Source organism: Sminthopsis crassicaudata, chromosome 2 (genome assembly GCF_048593235.1).
Source record: "Sminthopsis crassicaudata isolate SCR6 chromosome 2, ASM4859323v1, whole genome shotgun sequence".
Classification (NCBI taxonomy): domain Eukaryota; kingdom Metazoa; phylum Chordata; class Mammalia; order Dasyuromorphia; family Dasyuridae; genus Sminthopsis; species Sminthopsis crassicaudata.
The window spans coordinates 184,545,670-184,568,995 of NC_133618.1; the positions used below are offsets into that span (position 1 = coordinate 184,545,670).

General features: G+C 30.1%; 1 protein-coding gene across 1 annotated transcript in view; it reads left to right on the forward strand.

Moving 5' to 3' along the window:
• CSMD1 (CUB and Sushi multiple domains 1) overlaps positions 1-20,709 on the forward strand; it is a 2,669,009-nt gene extending 2,648,300 nt beyond the window's left edge. Inside the window, 7 exon segments of the mRNA XM_074287957.1 lie at positions 1,506-1,685; positions 2,764-2,808; positions 8,135-8,296; positions 12,070-12,182; positions 13,353-13,440; positions 18,303-18,435; positions 20,138-20,709. Coding sequence (XP_074144058.1) covers positions 1,506-1,685; positions 2,764-2,808; positions 8,135-8,296; positions 12,070-12,182; positions 13,353-13,440; positions 18,303-18,435; positions 20,138-20,297 — 881 coding nt within the window. The 3' untranslated portion in view covers positions 20,298-20,709.
• The last annotated feature ends 2,617 nt before the right edge of the window (positions 20,710-23,326 follow it).

Consider the following 23,326-nt stretch of genomic DNA (forward strand, 5'->3'; position numbering starts at 1 on the left):
TGTTAAAATATGTTAATATATTTATACATATATGTATACATATTTACACAGTTATCTTATTTCACAAGAAAAATCAGATCAAGAAGAAGAAAAAAAATTGAGAAAGAAAACAAAATGCAAGCAAACAAAAGAGAGAGTGAGAATGTTATGTTGTAGTTCACACTCAGTTCCCATGGTTCTCTCTCTGGGTATAGATGGCTCTCTTCATCACTGAATAAGTAGCACTAATCTAATCTGTTTTACACTCCTTCACTAGCCTTTATCACTTCTTATCTAGCAATAGCATCTTTACTAATCCCCTTCATCCAAAATATTTCTTCTTCATTCCATCCTCCACATAACTTCCAAAATATTATGATATAACTAAAACATAAATCTCATAATCTCATCCCCCCTTCCAAAATAATGCCTTCCTAATGCCATATATATATATATATATATATATATATATATCTTTAATGTAAAATACAAAATCCTAAATCTGACAGTTAAAATTTCCCTACAATCTATCTCATAGCTGCCTTTACAATCCTATTTCACATGGTTCCCCTTCATACACTATCCATTCTTGTCAAATTACCTTACTACAAGATATTTCATCTGCATCCTTTGTGCCTTTCTATAGGTCATCCATCCTCTATTCATGGAATTTATTTTGCCCCACTTTGGATTCAGATGGTCCCTAGATTCATCTTTCTTAACTTCCAAGTTATTGTGATACTTTTCCTTCTTGAAATTATTTGTATTTCTTTAAATTTCCTTACTTATGTTTATATTAAAACTACCCACTAAAGTGTAAAGATCTTTAAAAACTAGGACAGTTTTCTTTCTCAGTGTCTGACAATAAGTAAATATTTAATAAATGACCAATCATTTTATATATAGGACTTAATGGAATGGCCTATGCAGAATAAGTACTTGATAGATGTTTGTTAATTCATATGTAATTATGAATTCATTTGAAATTCTATGAATGACTAGAATAAAAATGAGAAAAAAAATCTTTCAAATGGGGCACATTACATACAATTTTCCCATTACAACTTTATTTTGTGGCAAATTAAAAAACTTTGTACTTTTTTATCATAGGTAATGTTCAAATACTAACAATCTTTTAATTAATAATAAACATAAATCACAATGATTTTTAATATACTGTTTTTTAATTTTGGAGGATTTATTTTTAAATGGACAATGAAATTAGTAATATATTATGAAATAATTATTAGTAATCTCTTCAGTCAATATATGAATTGCAACTTTAGTAATAATGTATGATAGTTGATTTGATGGATTTGATATGTACAAAATAAATTCTTGCTTGTTATAACTGCTTTCCCATTTTATTTTTAGTGAAATATGAATTTGATATCAATTTCTAATAAAAAATTCATTTTGATTTTTATATGTCTTTAGAAAGTCTTCTTAAACCTTAAAAATCCATTGTCTTTAATATGCTATAATGCTTGCCTTAGTACTTTCTAATAATATTAAACTTATTCCAGCTCATGCATGCAGACAGCCAGAAACACCGGCCCATGCAGATGTGAGAGCAATAGATCTTCCTACATTTGGTTATACTTTAGTATATACTTGTCATCCTGGATTTTTTCTTGCGGGTGGATCTGAGCACCGGACATGTAAACCAGATATGAAATGGACAGGAAAGTCACCTGTTTGTAAAAGTAAGTCATTGATCATGGAGTAGGAGTAATTTTCTAAATTAAAAAAAAAAAAAAAAAAAAAAAGCACACTATGATATAAAGAATAGCTTACACATTTGTGGCAAAATCAAACACCACCAGGGAATCTATACTAGTTATTATACATTCATAATTAAGAAGTGGATATATATATATATATTTATAGATACTGATTTAATTAAAACAAGAGCATGGGTTAAGTGTATATGTAACTTATTATCTGCTCTATTTTAAATAAAGAAGAGATGATATTTTATTGAAGAAAGTCATTCTACTAGGTAAATTACATATAGCATGTTTAGGGAAAGTTTATTTTTTTAAGTGAAAATGAACATCTAAATTTTATACTGTATGTGTACTGAATACTGAACCACATAAGTAAATATTTTAGAATTAAGTTAAATCTGTGGCTTTATAGAGAGATTCCTGGAGCCTATTACAAATACTCAAGACAGGAATTGTCCAAAAGTCTTGGGTTGCTTTTACCTTTCTCCCCTAAGAAATAGAAACAAGACCTTTAAAAAGCCATGACACATTTTAATAGAAAGTAATTAAAGACTGGAGATGTTAAATTAATCTAACCTGAGAGTCCATCCCAAATGTTTAAGGACAAAAGTCAGTTTCCTTAATCATTCATGTGTAAATTCATTTTTATGTCTTTTTGTGCCATTTTTTTCAATATAAATTTGGTTTATTCTAAATTTGGTTTAATTTAACTTTTAATTTGGGGCACACATTTTTTACTAAAGTGTCTTTTGTAAGCCACCCTCATTACAAGGCTCTCTATTGTAGCATTCTAACAAATAGAAACACTATCCTTTGGATCAGTTTATTTATTTCCTTTAAATTCACCTCTTTTTCCTTGCCCTGCTCAAAAGAAATAAAAACAAAAACAAAACATAAAATTCTCAGTTTAAGCAGATAACATGTTTTAAATTTCAATTATTTCACAAATTTACCCAGTCTGGAGAAAGGACACTTGCTTCACCTGAGCATTATTTCAACAATATTCAAAATTACATATGTTCTTGAAAGTGATAACTTGTCTTTTTACTTGTAGGTAAAGGAGTGAGAGAAGTTAATGAAACAGTTACTAAAACTCCAGGTTTGTATACCAGAACAGTTTTAGATTTAAATAAAATTAAGTGATTTGTTCTCTTACTAATACATATATACATATAATGATGATATTTTGAGCATAAAAGTTTATGATTCCATTACTCCACTGAGAGGATTAAATTAAACATTAATTTAAAACAAATGTACTTTGCAATTTTTACTCCCAAAATGGCAATGTGCTTACCTAACCATTTGCCTAAAAAACAAACATTTGCATATTGCAAAATGTCGTTTCATTCAAGGAGGTCTTAGGCATTTTGTAGACAGAGGTGGAAATAATGTCTCTCTGAGGCAAGGTGTTATAATGGAGAGCCTTGTAAGGAAGATTGCATATCGTTATTACATATATCAGAATTCAAAGACTCATCCTTAAGCTGACTTTACATCATTTAAGTAAATTGGAAAGTTGAATTTATGAAAATGGAGAAGCATTGTCGTGGGATTTCACATTTCCTAGTGTAATTAAAGAATTAACCTCTTCAAAAATGTTTATTCAGAGCTTGCTTATGCTGGCAGCATTAGAATGATCTTTTCTGACCTCCAAAGCAAAATTGTTGTTTGAGTCTTCTAGATATTTGTGGCTATCTTAAGAGGAGTCTTTTTCTTTCATTATGGAACTTTGCTGAGAACTGATATTAATATCTGATATTACCTAATAATATAAAAGCTCATATCCACACAATATAGATTATACTTTTTGAAAAAATTGCCAATAGTAATATTATTTTAATGCCTCTGATATGAAGTAATAATTAGTACAATCCTAAATAGGTTTAAAGTGGAATGAGATTCATACAGAATAGTGTCTTTCCATTTTACCAGGGGGAACTTAGAAAACCATAAGATGCAGAGGGCATCAGAAAGACTAGTTTACCTTGAAATGTCTTCATGGTGTTTAGAAATCTAAACCTGACAAAATATTTTTTTTTTCAGCATAATTCCACCTTGCCTATATGGTCTCCTAATAAATCAGAGTTAGTCACTGTTGCAAGATAACCAACTAGAGACAGCAATAGAAAGCAAATTTATTATTTAGGAGATGAATAAATGAATTCTAATAATAAAAAAGTTCATCCTTATTGTCTATTAAAATGTTACTTTTAGGGAAGCTTTCTTGTTCCTTTTTTACTTACCCCAAGTTTCCTGCTTTTCAAAATTGCATGTTGGACCAGATGATGCTAAAGGCCCTCCCAGCTCTGATATCTTATGAAACTTCCCTTTCATTTATGACATCTGATGTTTACTTTTTTCTGTTATTTTAATGTCTGCATATTGTTGCTAATAAGGAGATGATATTCTAGCTAGTGACCATCAATAGTCAACACATTCTGATTCTGCATTTATAGTTCATAGTGTTATGATCTTCTTGGATAATGTCTGCATTTTTTTTAGTTCAGGGCTTCATATCTAGTACGTGCTTACTAAATGTTTCTTGGATGAATAAGTGAATGAATATTTAATAAAAACTAATGAAAGACTAATGATATTACAATCAACGCTTTGGTTGAATCCTTATAACCCAAAGTTTATTGTAATTTATCTTTTTTATATATACTTTAGATATACTATGAACTTCCAAGAAGTTAGATAAATAGTCCAGTAGTCTAAAAGATGGAACTGTAAGCAGGTGGTCATTTATTTGGTGGTCATTAGTTTATAGCATATGTATAGAATAGTGGAAATTGGTTTGTACATTTTGATTTAAGCAAAGGGCATATTAACTGAAAATATCATTGTTTATATTGACTGATTAATAATATCTAAGTGAAGGGGCAGGTCAATTCTCCGAGAGCCTCTGCAGTTCTGAGATATTAAAATAAATAACAGTTTGCTGTTATAAAACAGCACAAAGTCCCTTAGAATTTCTCCTTTAATATGAATCTTTTGAAAATGAATTATCTCATCATATATGTCCTTATATTAGGTACACCAGGAAAGCATTAGTAATATGATTATGGTTTTTAAGGAAAGATAAAATTCAAGATAGAATCATAAAATCTCAGAATTGTAAGGGAGCTTAGGTAGACAATGTATACATGAAGAAAAATCCCCTCTACCATATACCTCATATGTGGTCTTCTCTGGTTCAATTTGAAGATCTCTATCTAAAAAGAATTTATTGCCTTAAAATCTAATCTCTTCCCCTTTGGGAAAGATATCACTATTGGGAAATCACGCTAAAATTTGGCTTTCTATAGTTTCTAAACACAACCCTTAATTATGTCCTTTGGAAACAAGTAAAACAATTTTAATTATCCATCATCTATATCACAACCTTTCAGATATTTAAGGCAGATATCATGTCATTGTAAAGTCTTTTCTTCTCCAGACCAAACATCTCTAATTAATATGGCTGATTCTTACATGTAAATGTCAACCAATCAAGATTTATTAACTGCTAGCATGTATTCTTATCTTAATTGGATTTTTAAAAATTATTTCAAATAATAATATCAAATATGCTGACAATTGGTAAATGAATATAAAATGTGAACTATTATATTTTGTTTCCTAGGATATGTGCTAGGGGCTAAGAATCTTTTTTTTTTTCATATGTCATAAATTAAGTTGCTATGTTACAATGATTATGCAATTATACTTAGAGCTCCCTAAATTTCCAAGCTCTCTTTTTTAAAAATTTTTTTCAAGTTATCTTTCAATAAACTTATAGATAGCTTTGTTTCTGCTTATTGTACCTTTATAATTAAAATTTTGGACTAATTTGTAGGATTTAAATATCTATTAGATTTCACCCTAATATCATCCCATTATTGTAGACTATCATTGAGATCTTTCTGGATCCTGAATCTTTCATCCACTTCATTTGCCATTTTTTCCAATTTTATGTTATCTGAAGGAGCATACCTATAGCCAAATCACTGATACAAAATTTTAACAAAGAGGACTGCTGGGCTAAGAAAAATTCTCTGTTGTGCTTCTGGAGATTTTCCTTCAAGTTAAAATTGAATTTTTAATCTCTATTCTTTCAATCTTGTTGTTCAATCACTTCCAAGTCGACTTAATTATACTATTATCTATGAACAACATGTTATGGTTAATAGAGTTTCTTTAAAGCTCATAAGACCCAGGTCCAAGTGCTAATTCTGAAAAATACTATTTAACCCCTAGAAAGTTTCTTAATGTCTGAAGTTTAAACAACTCTCTTTAAGAATGCAAATTTCAGAGAAATATTATCCTGTATTACTTGAGACAGCCTCTTTTCATAGGAGTTCCCTGTACCAATAAAATCATAAATTCAAATGTCTCCTACAAGTTAGCCATTATTTCTTCTCCTTATCCACAAAAATGTCGTGACACTCTGCCAATTGCCTTTCTAAATATATATATATTTAATAATATATTATTATATATAGCATAATATATTTATATCATTGTTCTGATGAATCATTATAGTACCCCAATAACAAAAGTATTAAGTTAGTTTAAAATAATTTGTTCATAACAATATTGTCTCTATACTTACTCATTATTACTTCCTTTTCTAAGTGCTTGCACACCATATTTTTAATAACGTATTTTAGAAATTTTCCAGGAATGTTAAGTCAAGCACAGCAGCCTATAGTTTTGAGATATCTCCTAGCTTTTCCTGCTTGAAAAAAAAGCTTTATACTTGTGTCTTTTGGCATGTTTTTCATTCTCTTCAACTTTTTCATAAATGAATATTATATTCCTAACCAAGAATTCTTCAAATACTTTGGAATATGTATATATATATATATACATATATATATATAAACATATATATGTATATATATGTTTATATATATATATACACACATGCATACATACACATACATTATATATTTAATTAAAATTCATCACCTGAACTCATTAAAGACAGCAATTATTTTGCCTCAACTATTTTGGTTCTTTCCTTTTTACTCTAAAGAGTTTTTTTTTTTTTTTTCCTGGTAGGAGAAAAGGAAATTTAATTAGTGTAGCATAATTTTGGCTTCTCAGGGTCCCATGTTCTCAAGAAACAGCCCTACCTTTAACTTAATTTCCTTTTGCCTTCAAAACAACTTAAAAATAATTTATTTTTTAAAACATTTCTTATTCCTCAATAACTTTGACCTATTCTGAGTATTAACACTCTTGCTATTATTATAGAAAGCTGCCTTTTTCAAGGAAAAAATCCAGTTTAAGAGAACCCATTAATATTTCTCCCTCCTCTAATATTTATTTTAAAACAAATAAACCTTATGGACATCAATCAAATTGTAAGGGGTATCAACTATCTTATATTCCAATTTTAGTGCCATCAGAAACCTTGTTTTTCAACATTCATGATAAAGATAAATGATAAGAGCTATTGTTTTAAGGTACTAAGATATATCAAACCATAGATTCATGACATAACTCTAAAAAATAACCATTAGAGATTTTATAAATAAGTTTTCTGCATTATTTATGCAAGTAAAAGCCAAATTGAGTTTTAATACTAATTAAAATTGTGGAAACACTGAGAAATCTTCTTTGGTTTGCAAATGTAAAAAAAAAATTGTCCTTAAAAATCAAAGCAGAATCACTTTCATTTGCAAATAACCTCTTATATGCTTTTCTCTGAATCAGTACCAACAATTTTTTAAAATAATTTCTAAGATTGTGCAATGTGTAGCCACACTAATCTATTGATTAAGAATACCAGCTATTTGGTGAATTTAGAGCAATATTAGCTAAATAGACATTTTTGTACCCACTAAAAATTCCATACCTGAAAAATCTACATCATTAATTTTTGTATATATTAAAGGAATTTATTTAAATAAATAATCACAAACTTTACATGAATTTCATTTTTAGATCTGTTAACCATTCACTATATTTAATTCAAAACAAAAAAATGTTCCATACCAGCCCTTTAGATGATTTTTTTTTAAAAAAGCATGACTTTTTCCCTTTGAAAATCTTTGTCAATTTTTGAATTATACACTGTAGAATGTCAGATTCAATGACTGCTGATCTAAAAATTAAATCTAAAGAGTTTATCAGAAGACTATGACATCTTATTAGAAATTATACCATACTATTAGGTTCATTTGTACATTTAATGATGGGGAGCACAGAAATAAGCTAAATTGTTGTTGGTTGTATTGTTCTTGTTGTAGTTGTTGTCATCATTGTGGTCATCATCATAATCATCACCTGTCTTTGGACTCTCATAGTGAATGAATGGCATTCTTTGTGACATCAAGATTCAGGAGCTCTAATGTAGAAAGCGGAGAAATAAATGACTGATTTTAGTTTATGATGGTATCCTCTTAAATATATTTCCTTACTGTTTCTTTCAGTTCCTTCTGATGTATTTTTCATCAACTCAGTGTGGAAAGGCTATTACGAGTATTTAGGGAAAAGACACCCTGCAACTTTAACTGTGGACTGGTTTAATGCAACTAGTAGCAAAGTAAATGCTACATTTATTGAAGGATCAAATGTAGAGCTAAAACTTTCAGGTGAGTTCTAAGCTAATATCATGAGCATTTAAAAAATATAATAACATTTATATATTAATACAAAGACTAGTAATGGATCATGATACTCTTTATGTTATGTGATAGTGTAAGGTGAAGAATGAGACATACATTTTAACAAAAAATTATCAAGGAAATCTGTTTTGCTTAATTATAAATATTCATTACAATTTTTTTTATTATTTCCTTAGTGAGGTGGGGGTAAGAGTGAGAAAAAATAGATTTCTGTTAGTATCTTTTTAAAAATAAAATAGTTAACTTCCACAAATATGAATTGTTGCATGTACCTTAAAATAAGTTCAATGTATTACCAATTGATAACCAAAAGATATGAAAAATTTTCAGATGATGAAAATAAAATCATCTATAGTCATATAAAAATGTTCTAAATCATTATTGATTAGAGAAATGCAAATTAAAACAGCTCTGAGGTGTCATCTCATAGCTCTTAGGTTAACTAAGATAACAGAAAAAGATAATGATAAATGTTGGAAGGGATGTGGGAAAACTGGGACAAGTAATGCATTGTGGTGGAGTTGTGAAATGATCCAACCATTCTGGAGAGCAATCTGGAACTATGCCCAAAGGGCTATAAAAATGTGCATACCTTTGGCCCAGAAGTGCTCATACTGGGTCTATATCCCAAGGAAATCATAAAGGAAGGGAAAGGACCCACATGTGTAAAAATGTTTATAGCCACTCTTTTTGTAGTAACAAAGAATTGGAATATAGATAGATTCCCATCAATTGGGGAATTGACTTATCAAGTAGTGGTATATGAAGATAATAGAATATTATTGTTTTATAAAAAATGATGAACAAACTGGTTTTACAAAGGCATAGAAAGATTTACAAGAACTGAGACTGAGTGAAACAAGCAGAACCAGGAATACATCATATATAGTAACACCAAGATTGGATCAGCTATGAAAGACATAAATTCTTCTCAGTATTCAGTGATCCAGTGATCCAAAGCAATCCCAATAAACTTTGGATAGAAAATGCCATCTGCATCCAGAAAAAGAACTATGGAGATTAAATGTAAATGAACACATACTATATTCACTCCTTTTTTTGTTTTGTGTTTTTTTTTTTCCTTTCTCCTGTGGGATCATGAGTGTTTTTAGAGCATTCTATGCTAATTTGTGCCAAATACTTAAGTTAGACTCCTTTTTCCTATAAACTCACTGATATCCCTCTTCTACTGCTTCTATCCTTTTTTTTTTCCATCAAGCTTCATAATAATTCACAAATTTTTCCTGTTTCCCATGGTTTCTCTTCTTCTTCACAGCTTCCATCTGTCTCTGAGATTCTTTGAACCAAACATCAACATTTTTTCATTTATTCATTCATCACTCTTCTCTATGATTTGACTTTCTATTTTCCTGAAAAACTTTCACATTGTAAAGTGGACAGACAATTATCCTTTAAGAGCTAATTGAGCAGTAGTTTTTAGTGAACCCTTGAAAAAGCCAATTTTCATCCTTAGTTTCTACAAACTAAAAAAGATGATGTGAATTGATGACTTACCATTGAATAAATAGTTCAGTTTAAATTTGGGATTCTGAGAGGAGATCTGGCTTCTATTGTACATTCGTCCCAATTATATTAGAATATGCAGTAATAGGAAATGAGTAGTAGTATTACATAGCAATAAGGAGATAGTTAGATGGTACAATGGATAGAGGGTTGGGCCTGGAATCAGGAAGACTTATTTATTTTCCTAAATCAATTCAGACCTCAGACACTAATTAGCTGTGACCCTGGGAAAGTCACTTAACCCTGTTTGTCTCAGTTCCTCACATGCAAAATAAATTGGAGAATAAATTGCCAAGAAACCAGAAATAGAGAAATGAAGAGTCAGACATGATTGAAAAACACAACAAAACACATAACCAGTAAATATATAATAGATGTGTATTTTTTTTAAACAGACTTAGGGATGTATGGGGCTAGACATTTATACTTTGCTAGAACCAGAAGACCTATTCTGACTCAAAAATAAGAACTAAGTCCTAAAGAATTAGAAAACTCTTGGTAATTTTAGCTTATGGTTTCAACCATACAATTTTAAAGAAAATATGAAGGTTCAGGTCTTGGAATTCATGTAGAATCAGGAAAATGGCCTGCACTTCTGAAATATTAACTTTTCAGCTAAGAATAAATAATTATTGGCTCAGTAACCCTGGAAGCTTCAGGAATTATAGCCCGGAGAGCACTTGTTAGCTTAGCATGAAACCAACTGCATTTGCTCTTTCCAGAACAAAGCAAAGTGATATTCTTCAAAATATCTTGAATGAGAACAATCATATTTAGAAACAGAATATTAAACCAAATGAATAAACCTTTATATCAAATTCATGAACACTAAGTATTTAAAGTATAGTCAAATTTTAAATATGATCAGGATATCTTCTGATTCAGTCTCTTTCTAGGCTATAATGTCACAAATCTGTTTTCTCCCTGACAATGGTTTTTCTTATGAGAATTAAAGAAATGTTCTTTCAAATGAATTTCAAACAACAGTCTTTGTACATTTAGTCATAGATAATAGAAATCCCTTCTCATCATTAGAAGATTAAGAGGATAAATCCTCCTAATATGAGTCCCAAATAGTTGTATAAACCTTTGTCAAATTCCTTCTCCCTTTCTCATTTTTACATAAGTTAGGTACTCTCTATTCCTTTCTCTCCCAAAGGTGAATCATATAAAATGAATTAATTTCTTAATTTCAGTATTCCAGTTCATGATTGTATATTTTTCTGTCTATGCATATTAAAACATATGAAACTTAAGAAAACAGTTTTATATTGTTTTAATCTACAGGTGAAACATGCTAAGATTTAGGAAAACAATATTTACACTTAAGAAAAGAAAAATTCTGTTGTTGGTAAAAGGAATAGAACTAAAATTTACTGAGTTCCTTCCTTCATATCAGAAATGTTTATTTGAAAGCCTGCTATATAGACATTGCTATGCTATTCACAGTGGAGCTAAGGGGAACATGTAGTTGAGATGTTATATGGTCTCTATTTTCCTGGAGTCAACAATTCTAGTACCACTATAAAAATTAAGCCTAGACCAGTGCCAATTTTTCCAGAAGTCTTAATGTAAGTTTTAAGCTATTAAAGCATATGAATTTATGCTAATTAATTGAACTCTTAAAATTTAAAACTGTGTTAATACTTCTGGAACACCCTATGTAATATATAACAATTCATGACAAAGTCATTAGAAGAACATATTATATTTGAGATATAAATGAAAATAGAAGAAAAAAACTTTTTTCCAAATAAAATAATCATGGAAGGCATCCTGGTGGAGGTTGCACTTCAGTTGATTTTAAAGAATGAATGAATTTAAATGGATATAAAAAGTTGAGCATTTCAAGAGCAGATGAATTTTAAATTGAAATTTAAAAAAATTACTCCTTTTCTTGATTCTAAAATATTGATCTCCACATTTGTAAATCCTCCATTTATTGCTTCCAAACTCTTAGTATTTACCTGGAAAATGGCAGTTCTTAAGAAACTTTTAAGATTCAGTGAAATCACTAAAGCTTAATATCCACCCTGTTTTCCTATAATAAGACCAACAAATATTCAATTTTGCATATTTTAAAGCTTGTATAAGATTAAAATTAATTCCTAAAAAGCCTCTGTTTTTAGATCTGAATCTTTCTAAGGAGAAGAGAATTAGACAAATAATTTTAGGGAGAAGTTATTCTTACTGATTCTCCCCAATGTCATTTATAGGTGTTTATAAGAAGGAAGAAGCTCATTTACTTCTGAAAGTTTTCCAGATTAAAGGACCAGTGGGAATTTTTGTAAGCAAGTTTGAAAATGACAACTGGGGACTAGATGGTTATGTAAGTATTCTGTGTGAGTTCTACAAAGCATATTCTTCTCTAAGTAGATAACGTCTTAGTTAAAACTAGGCACTTTACTTTTAAAGTGAGAATGAAATCAGACATATTTCTCTGTACTTTTTGACATAGGTAGGATACTCAGAAATATGGAATATTGCATATGATGTCAGATTTTCAAAATATTGTTCAGTTCTGCTATTTTTCTCTCATTCTTCCTTTTCTTTAAAAAAATATTTATAATAAAAAAGGAAAAGGTAGACTACAAGAGAAATTTAAAATAAAATATTTAGAAGCAGAACATGAAACCAAATGGGTAACCTTCATATCAGAATAGTATAAAAGATATCAATAAAAACCCATGGGAAAAAAAATCACAATTATGTCTTAAAAGATAGTTGAGTTCTACATTGAATGCCAATATGTCTTCCTTTGATAATGACAAACTCTCTCTTTATCAAATGCCATTTTGAAGTTCTTGGGAACAAAATGAGCTTTGTGGAGGGGATATAACTTATATATTATATTATACTAGCATTCATTATAAGCTTTCCATGCTGCATGGTCTATACCTGAGATTCCTACTACTTTAAGTGAAGAAACAAGTAACATTTCCTAAAGACAATTAGTAGAGCTATTCACTTGGAGCTAAAGTTTCAGGCCAACTTGTTAGCTTGTAAGCTTAGAATAAATAGATAAAACCATTATGATTATGCATGGTATATTCATGCTACTTCTAGTAGTAAGCTGATTCACAAATACAGTTTTCATATTTTATGTGTTTCATTTATTAATTTTTTCTCTGTTGCCTCCCACCATGGAAAACTGAGGTTGAATTATATTTATAGCTTTATAATTTAAATGAAAAAAAAAAAGTATGTATTCAAGGAATAAATTTCACATATCATGTGTAATCATTTATATATCATATTTATATTTATTTATTATAAAATATAATATAAATATATACATATATTTATATAATCATATATATCATCTTTATATATGTTGCTATTTTGTATATACACATAAAAACTAAAAATAATAGCATGTAAGTTAATTGATATGCCTCAAAAATCTGAAAACTGAGAATAGTGATCATATTTTTAAAGACAAACGATTACTATTTTTCATTTTTTTCCTCAACTTAATCTTCTTCTTCATGTACATTAGGTATCATCAGGGCTTGAAAGAGGGGGATTTACCTTTCAAGGTGATATCCACGGGAAAGACTTTGGAAAATTCAAGCTAGAAAGACAAGGTAAAATTTTGCTTCTAAAATTAGTTATATGAAGACATTTTTTGCTCTTTAGTTCAATAACATATATATAATGTGCTCACAATCCAAAGAAAAAACTGTATATTTTTAAGCGAGTGAAGACATAGATTCAATGAAAGCATGCATTTCTTATTACTTTTGAAAACATGTATCACACACTGTTCAAGTTAATGCAAGACTACCAACATATGGTTTTCTACAATTAATTATTCAATAATTAAACACTTGCTAAACCCTGCATGGTAAGTCCTGTGCTCTGGGGGAAATAATAAATTTACAGAAGAAGCAATGCCTGCCTTCATGGATCTTTTAGTATGGTAGAAATATGATAAATAATCCCAAATATTTTATAATATTCTGTTTCACATATACATACTAGAGTTGTGCAAAGTAAAGTAAATGCTAAATCCTAAATCTATTACTAATAGATTTAGTGATGAAAACACAAGCAAAAAATAATTTTGGAAAAGTTTACATTAAGATCAACTTTAAATCAAAAATTATGGAAGGGATCATACTACAGCCAAAGAGAAAAATGTGAGCATAATCACAGAGGCAGGAATGGTGTAAAGGAGATAAATTGATTTACAGCTTAGTTAAATATATAGCACAGAATACACATAAGGGAGTAGTATGAAATGCCTGGATGGGTGGGGTTATGATGAATTATGGGAAGATTGGAATATCAGGCAAAATTTTATTCATTGAGTAATTGGAGTCATTGATATGTATATTTTTGTTTTGTTTTGCTTTGTTGTTAATAGATTGACACAATCATATTGCTAGATGAGGAAGTTTACATAACCATAATATTAGGGATGGAGTAAGTAAAAAAAAACAAAAACAAAAAGCCAAAAAAAACCCTAAAGCCATGATGATTTGGAGGCTACTCAAACAGACTAAAGAAATGGTAATAAAGGTCTAGAATTATTGCAATGGAAATGGAGAGAAGAGGACAGGAATGAAAAAAAAATCCTTTAAATAGAACCTATAATATCTAATAACTAATTGGTTATAAAAAGAAAAGTAGAGTAGTAAAATATAATAGAATTTGAAATATTAGTGAATAATTTCACAAGGGAAACAATGAAGGGGTAAAAAATGAGCATAAAAAATAAGAAGTTTGAGATATTGGCAGGACAACCATACAGAGATGCTTTTTAGGGGACAGGACAAGTAATCCTGATATTATGGGGAGAAGCTAAGCTTAGAGATAGAGATTTTTGAATCATTTGCAGTGACAGCATTAAAGTTATAAAATTAATGGCATTTTAGGAGGGAGATGAGATAAAAGAAGAGGGAAGAAGCCATAATCTTGGGGAACATCTACCTGAAAGAGGCTAGAAGTGGACAAAAACTATAGACAGAGAAAGAATGCTAAGAAAGGTCAAATAATCATGAATGTGTCATATCTTTAAATCCAAAATATTCAGCAGAAAGATATGATAAAACAATGTCAAAAGTCAGATTCAGGTAGGAAAGGAGGAGGACTTAAAACAAAACAAAACACCTTTTATGATTGGGAAGTTATTGGTGCCATTTAAGATAATCATTTCTATGGAGGCTTGGGGACAGAGCTATTTTACAAGGGATTAAGAGTAAGTGCTAATAGAGATATGTAGAAAACTTTTTTTTTTTTTTTTCAAAAATCAAGGTAGTGAAGAGGAAGATAAAGATGAAATTATAATTGGGTGGAATAATTTTGCATTTATAAAGACTCTAGTAAAATGGTCAAAGATAGTTTGTAAAGTATACATTGTAATATTCAAATGAAAATAATTCTTCATGAACAAATTCAAAACAATCTATACTTATATTTATTATATTTATCTTTATTTATTACTTATATTTAGGCCCAATACTAGGCAATCTATTGACATTGATATTGTCCTTTTCATATAAGAAAATGTATCTCATCACTTATTCATATATTCATTCTTCCTATAAAAAATTAAGTAGTAGCTATATGCTATACAATGGAGATAGCAAACTCAAGGCCTTGAACCCCACATAATTACCAGTGGGTAAACAGATTAAAATGTAATTAGGAAATGTTCAGCAAAATAAAAATACAATGAATTTGTGATGTCTTAGCCAATAGGTGGCCTATAGTAATCTGTTTTTTGTTTGAGTTTGATATAACTGCTTTATACTATGTTTATGATCAATCAATTCATGTCAAATTCTAAAAAATATGCATTTATTTCACTAAAGGAAGATTTCATTTCAATTTAATTCAGCATTTCAATCTTATTAAATGCTAAAAATTAGTTAGACATTGAGGTGGGTACAAAAATGAATAAAACAAATTTATTCTTAAAATTGGCAACGCATCGTGGGATTCTCAGATTTTAGTGTTTCTGTAAATGATGTTGCTTACCAATTATATTTCTACTCAGATTCATTTTCACACTTTATATTAACATTTCCAAAATATTTTACTTATATTATCTCATTTGAATGAGATTAAGCTAGAGAAAGGAGAGTGTAGCAAGTAAAGGGAGTGATGATTTGAGAAACAACAGAGGTGTCAAACGATTAGAGGTCATGAAGAAGGCAAAATATTTGGGGCTTTCTATAAGGAAATTGACATTAGCTATGAGTGGAAGTTGCAAAGAAGTAAATTTTGGTTCAACATAAAGGAAATTTGCCTAACATTTAACATTATCCATAACCTAAATGAACTGTTTCAGAAAGTGATGAAGGTTCCTTTTCACTAATGAGCCTCTCTCATAGTCTGGAAGCATATTTGAGTAAATTTTAGAGAGAATTCTTAAATTCTTAAATAGCAATTTGGGCTATACAAATAGCCCCTAATACTTCCACTTCTGAGCTTTTATATTTTTGCTTCTTCTCCTTTATTTTTCATGCCTAATCAAATGCTATCACTTTTACTTCTGCAGAATCTTTTGAATTCTTTCATTTTCCCATTGCCAACTCTTATGACCTTTTTTCCCAACTAAATTTTTGTAATGCAAGGCTAGAGAACCAGCATTTGTCCTATGTCACTTGTATGTTTACTGAAGTCTTTCAGCCTTCAAGGATACCAGATGGTTTGGCATGGTCAAGTGATTTAATATCTGAAAAAGACATGGTTTTGTTCATAAAATGATATATTATTATCTGTTTTGCAGCTTCTTTCTAAGAACCATTTTACTTTTATATCTGATTTGCTGTTTTTCCCTTGTCTTCTATAACTGCTGTTACTTTTCCTTTAGCTTTCATAACTACTTGATAGCTTCATAATTTTTCTTTCATTCTCTATTTAGATATCTTCCAAACTCTTCTCTATATTTTTTATATGCTCACTCTTGATTATAACATTAATTCTAGATGTTTCATTATCAACTATGTGTAGATGATTTCTAAATCTATAAATACCTAATCTTTCTTGGGCTCTCCAATTCTGCCAATTACCAACTTCCCGTTGGATATCTCTACCTCTACATCCTTATGATACAACAACACACTAAAAGTTCAAATCATGTTCTTCTCCCATTTAAACCATTTACTCTCTTTTGAGAAATTAAAAGATTAATGAAATTAAAAGAAGCTATATATTCTTTTCATTACACTACATTGCCTCTCTACTATTTATAAGCAATAGCAGGACAGGTTTTATAGAGGTAGCACAAATAAATCCATCTCATTTCAAAACCACCAAATTTCAACAATTATATTGTGCTTGTATTTTAATTGACTCTATGACCTAATTTCCTCTCCATCATATTAGTTGCATCAACTAAATGATGATTCTGTGCTTCATTTTTGCTTTCGGCCAACATGAAAATTAATTTCACATGTAGTAGTCGTCTAACAGATGGTCTTCCTCATTCAAATGAGATTGATTTCTAGTTTGATTATAATAGCTTCACAGAAGAAATCCACTTAATTTATGTTAAACAGTTAAATAGTTCCCTTTGATATGAACTGGAGTAATTTCATATTATTAGAAACTGGTCAGAAACTTCAAGAAATAATTTTGTACTCCTCAGTGCCTTCCTATTTGAGTAATATTCATATTCACAACCTCTTATCCAGTGATTTTTATTGTACATTTTAGTAAATTATCATAAAAGTAGCCAGAATGCAGTGAAAAGAGTATCCCTAGACTATTGAAGAAATATTAGTTTAAACCACAACTCTCTTACTATTTATTACAAGAAGCAAATATTTAGTTTCCCTGATATTTCTCAGTTGTCATCTACAAAATTTAAGACTTTGACTAGATGATCTTTAACTTCTCATTTAGTTCTAAGTACTCATATTTTATATGTTGACCAATCAACCGAGTATATTTTGAAAGTCTACTATATGCTAGATTCTGTGTAAGAACCTAGAGATTCAAACACAATGAATCAAATCTCTGTTCTCAAGGAATTTATGTTCCAAAAGAGTAAATAACAAATATAAATGCCAATAAATAAAAATAAATACAATACAAATAGATACAATGTAGTGAAATACAAGCTTGTTTATAAAGGAGGACACTAGAAGTTGAGGATAGCAGGAAAGATATCATGTAGAAAGTTCTACTTGAACTCCATCTTAAGAAAAGAGAGGGATTCTATGACCAAACTCAGAAGGATCCTAGTTTAGGTGGGAGATGGCCAGTTTAAAGTCATGGAACTGAAAATATAATATCATTTGTAAAGAACAGAGAAAACCCCACTTTAAGAAACTCTCAGAGTAAATAAGGGGAAGTAATATATATATATATATATATGTCAGATTATAAGAAGTTTTTTTAGAAGCTTACCAAAAGAGGTGATCATAAAAATTAATTTCTTATTTTATTTTTTTCATAATTTTGTATTACAATTTCTTTTCTTTTCTTTTTTCAGGTCCTTTAAATATAGATCCAGATTCTTCAAATCATTATTATGGCACAAATAGCAGTTCTGTTGCAGCTGCCATTCTAGTTCCATTCTTTGCACTCATTTTATCAGGTTTTGCATTTTACCTCTACAAACACAGGTATTGTACAAATCATCATGGGCAAATCTTTGAGAATGTAATTGCATCAGCTTTCTAACAAACTCTTATTACAGTACATGATTTTAATATTTCAGCAATATCCTCTTCTTAAATTAAAATGACATAAGTAGTTCTCTAACACACAGAGTCAGTTTGACCAACCCCAAACAATACATATTTAAGAGAAAAAAGCCAGCAGACTATGAAAGAAACATTATTGAACTGTTGTGGTTAATTAGAGAATATGATGAAAGAAGATTTTTTTTAAAGAAACTAGGAGCTTCAAAATTACATATATGTGTGCGTGTGTGTGTGTGTGTGTGTGTGTGTGTGTGTGTGTGTGTGTGTATAAAGAATACTTGGGTTCAGAAGTTTCCTGTGGAAAATATTGTCTTAGTGATTCTAGGAAAGTCACTAAACTATTCAATCCCTCAGGCAATTCTCTCACAGATTTTAAAAAATAAAACATTGTGTGTGTGTGTGTGTGTGTGTGTGTGTGTGTGTGTGTGTGTGTGTGTATTGGAGTTCCTTTGGCAGGAATGAGCTGCTTGTCAGAATGTTTTTAGATATTTGGAATGAAATATGTAAGATTCAAAGGAAAGTAATTATGTTAAAATAAAAAAATATCAAAATATTTAAAATAAAAAAAAACAAGTTAGTCAACCTAGCTAAAGAACTTCTGATGTGGTACGATAAGCTCAAAAATATAGTTTAATTTTACCAGAAAATTTAAAATCATCAAGAGAAAAATGTTCCTTTTCCTCCATGACTTCTTTTAGTTTTGTTTTTCTACTCTTAGAAGCCTGAGGAGAAAATGAAATTAAACATTTAGTAATTTGAGTTTAGCCTTCAACTCATAATTTGCCTATAATAAATGTACTCTAGGCATTTGATTTTGATGATTTCCTTCTTTTGCTCTTGTTAATTGATATTTCTTAAGTGTGAGGAATGGGAACATAGTAACATGTTAGATTGAAGAAGGATATCCAACCCAGAATCTTAGAAGTTCTAAGCCCTTAATGAACACCAAAATATAAAATAAAATAAAATGAAGTAAAAAAAAGGAATAAATACGGATGTAGTCCATGCTCCTAGTAATACAATTTCTGAATAATCTTGATAGGAAAAAAATTAGTAAAGGAAAATAAAACAAAAAACTTCTTAGAAATATATAGTAGAAAGAAACCTATTAATCAAACAAAAAAAAATCTGAGGGGAGAAGAGAGAAGAATCTTAACTAGACTTTAACTTAAAGTAGAAAAAAGAAGGAATAAAAATAAGTAGTAAATAGAAAATTAAGTAAATGAAAGAAAAATAAAGTAAAATGTCCAAACTAGAGAAATTTAAGTTTTATTTTCAAATATAATAACTTGAGACCTGAATAAAAATATAAGTATATACATTATGTCAAATAAACAAAAGTTTTTGGGACCCTCAATAATTTTACTCATATAAAGGGAATATGACACTAAAAACTTTCAGAAGTTTTGGATTAGAGATTCTTCAAGTTCATTGCTAAGCCTATAATTTCATTGTCCTATAATATTCCTAGTGTAATTAATTTCTAGTATGTTGTGTTCTGTCTACTGAAATATCAGTTATATGAAATGCTTATCCTGACTAAAGTATAGTATTATTATGACAGGTAAAATGTTTGTCTCACGACTTACTATTTATTCTTCTTCTCTATCTTCCTTTTCAGAACAAGACCAAAAGTACAGTATAATGGCTATGCTGGACATGAAAACAGTAATGGACAAGCTTCATTTGAAAATCCTATGTATGATACAAACTTAAAACCCACAGAGGCAAAAGCTGTGAGGTTTGACACAACTCTGAACACAGTTTGTACAGTGGTATAGCCTTCAGTGCCCCCAAAATGACTGATTCATAGCCATACCTCTGATGGACAAGCAGTAATTCCTTTGGTGCCATATACCACTCTCCCTTCTACTCTTGGCTTTGCTGTGGTAATCTTGAACATCTTCTCCTGGCATATACATGCAGCTGAAATTCCTAGTAAAATGGGTCAAAGTCTTCTGGGGATCAAATCAAAGACACCATCTTCATTCTTGAAAATGGATTAAAAGTGCTTGGCTGCATCTGCTTGAAATCAAGGCACACTTAAGGAAGACTGCCAAATCATGCCAATTTGTCATACTTAATGCCTCAGACTTTCATATTCGTATGTGACTGGGATGCCTTTCAATGCAATTTTTGGGCACTTGGATATCTCCTTTGGGTGCCATAACAAAACAAGAGCACCACACTATATTTTTTTGGTTTAGTTTTGTTTTGTTTTAATCCCCATGAACAGAAATGTTCTGAAGGAAAAAAAGAAAAAAAAAAAAAAAAGCTTTCCTAAAAGAGAAGAAAACTTTTTGGTAAATGCACACACCTACAAATGCTTTTTGGTGACATCACTGAGATGCTCTTGCATTTGGACAAACTCACAGTTATGTCTCCAGTATTCATACATAGGGCAGTCTTCAAATTTCCCAGTCAGCTGTTGTATTGCAGAATTTTGATGCACAATTTTTTGCACTAGTGTGTTCTGAATGACTAAAATTCTGATACAAATTATGTATACAGGGTTTCTACACACTGTCCATTGTATATAAGCATTATCTACATTGTCAAGCTCAGCATTCCATGGTCAGTTTTTTGTTGACCTATTAGGAAATGTTCCCCAGATTTGGTACGGGTTTGAAAAGAGATGATACCGAATAGATTTTCAGGTTTACTTTTATTAAATTTTATTTATTTATTTATTTTTGCTCCATTTATATAGATAAAACTATTGGGCAAATCAAGAAAGGGAGAAAAAAAAAGTCCACCTTCACTTCCAGTATTTTTTTTTTTCTTTTGATTGTACCATTGTCAGTCACTTATTGTCCGTATCATCCTATTAAACAGCAGGGGGGTTGGCAGCAATTGCTGCCTGCCGTGTAAAAATGTGAATAGTAATTTATTTTAGGTAGCTCACAAAAACCTGTGAGTTTTAGCTCACAATACAGTCTTCCCTTTTACATTACGGCCATTCTTCCTTTTGACGGGGCATCATTTTTTGATATTGCATGAAAGACAATGTAGTCCACTAGCACACAGAACCCAGTGGGAATTGTAAGTATCAAAATACTATTCAGTTTTGTTTTTTTTCTATAAAAAAGAAAAAAGCAAAACTGCTGACCTTGGTTCACATAATTTTCTTTATTAACCATATGTCTGCTTCATGCTTTGTAATCCCCCAGTTGAAAAAGAAAATATAATAATTTTAAAATCACAGGAAACCATGTAGCTGAATTATGAATTAAAACTTAAACATTGTTTCTTCTGAAATTCAAAGGGGACAGAACCACAACATGAAGGCAGGGGGAAGATGTATGTATCTATGGGTCTGAAGTTCAAGATGACTGTTCTTTAGCATTGAGTTCTATATTTTGATAAAATGATTACAAACTTTTAAGTTTTATGTTATTAAGTTCTTAAAACCCCTTCCCTGAATTTCTAATTGAAAGTAAGGGAAATGGGAAATATTGTTTCTAAATATCTTTTGTTTGATAAGGGGGTTATATTTAATTCAGTTCAACAAAGTTTTCTTAAATAAATACTTTGTGCATTGCACAGTATTAGACCATCTAAGATTTTTCTTTTTACTGTTAGTCCATTAAAAAAACATAACTTCAAGGCATTAAAATAAGGTTTGAAAAAAATTCAAGATTTAAAAGAAGATAGCTTGCTCTTTATTGAAAGGGCGTATATTTTTTAAGGAAAACAAATGAATTTCTTCCAGTATTGTTTTGCATTTCAGTTTTGCTGATGAAAACTGTTGTGAATACAGTGTATTCTTTGAACAAATATCCGACTTGATAGAACTTCCGGATTTTGTGTCTTCTCTCAAAGTCTCTCAATAGAATGAAAAATACCAGTGGGATATAGTATCGAGCGACTGACCCATAGATTAATAACATCAGAACATTTGGATAGATTATGGATTTTCTGTACTGGTGAGAACAGGGTTACCACACATATAGATATGATCTCTCTCACACACACATATACAATCATATTCACATGCTATGTATATACATATATATATATACATACATATATATATATATATATATATATATATATATATATATATATATATATATATATATATATATAAGCTTGAGTCATTCAAGCAAGGTGCAAAATGCTGACTTCAGAGCCTGAATGGATTCTTTCTGCTCCCATATTCCTGACTAGCAGATTGATAACATAAAGGAATCCTGAGATAGCAGGAGATAGTAAAAGAAATTATGCATTGGTTGATAGACTGTGTGAATATGTGTGAGTGAATGTGTTCATGTGTGTGTGTGTGTGTGTGTGTGTGTGTATTCAACTCAGATTTCTCTTTAATCATAAATTCTGAGCATTTTTAAAGTTTTAATTTTTACTTTCTATTTCTCTTGTGAGAATTTTGCCTGCAGTTTTTCTGTTAGCTGTGTGTTAAATTCCCTTAACTGAGAGATCTTTGAGGGATGCTTATCCAAAAGTCAGGAAATGTGCTTGCTGAGGTATCTAGAGAAGACTTCCATAAAGTTGACCAGACTCCAAGGGGGGTGGGGTGGGGTGGGAAACAACATGCTATAATAGGTTATGTGCTTCAAAGCTATTTAAAGCTGCTGCTTGTTCCACACATCTTGCCTTTCTCCAGGCTAGCTGCAATAATTTTTTTTTTCTTCTGTAAAATATTTTGTAAACAGACAACAACACAAAGCTATTATAAAAGGGGAAAAAAGAACGCTGGCATTACGATCAAGTCAACCCCATCTTCATTCCCAGTAATCCATCCTGTCATTTCACTACATGCTGCTGACATGAAGTAGGTGCAAAAGAACTTTTT